The following is a 275-nucleotide window of genomic DNA, read 5'->3' on the forward strand; positions in this document are numbered from 1 at the left end:
CGGCGCCAGGCTTCGGCGCCTACCTGGCGGTTCCCTTACTGCCGAACAGAATTCACACGAAACTTAAAAAAAAGAGGGGGGGAAAAAAAGACAGCAAACCTACAAAATTCCCTCTCTGTAAATTTAAGAAACAAAAACCCTTGGCTTCCTACACCCCAAAAAGGGCGAGGGAGCGACAGGCTCCGGCAGAGGAGCCTCTCGGAGCCGGTTCAATCCAGCCCGGCATGTCTCCCCAGGCCTGCCCGGGCGCATGGAGATCGGCGCCGCTGCCGCTC

General features: G+C 57.5%; 1 protein-coding gene across 1 annotated transcript in view; it reads left to right on the plus strand.

The window, feature by feature from the left end:
* Window positions 1-250: 250 nt before the first annotated feature.
* LOC102239477 overlaps window positions 251-275 on the plus strand; it is a 2,656-nt gene continuing 2,631 nt past the window's right edge. Inside the window, exon 1 of the mRNA XM_005863887.1 lies at window positions 251-268. Coding sequence (XP_005863949.1) covers window positions 251-268 — 18 coding nt within the window. The remainder of the gene's footprint in view (window positions 269-275) is intronic.

Source organism: Myotis brandtii, unplaced genomic scaffold (assembly GCF_000412655.1).
Source record: "Myotis brandtii unplaced genomic scaffold, ASM41265v1 scaffold1814, whole genome shotgun sequence".
Taxonomy (NCBI): Eukaryota; Metazoa; Chordata; class Mammalia; order Chiroptera; family Vespertilionidae; genus Myotis; species Myotis brandtii.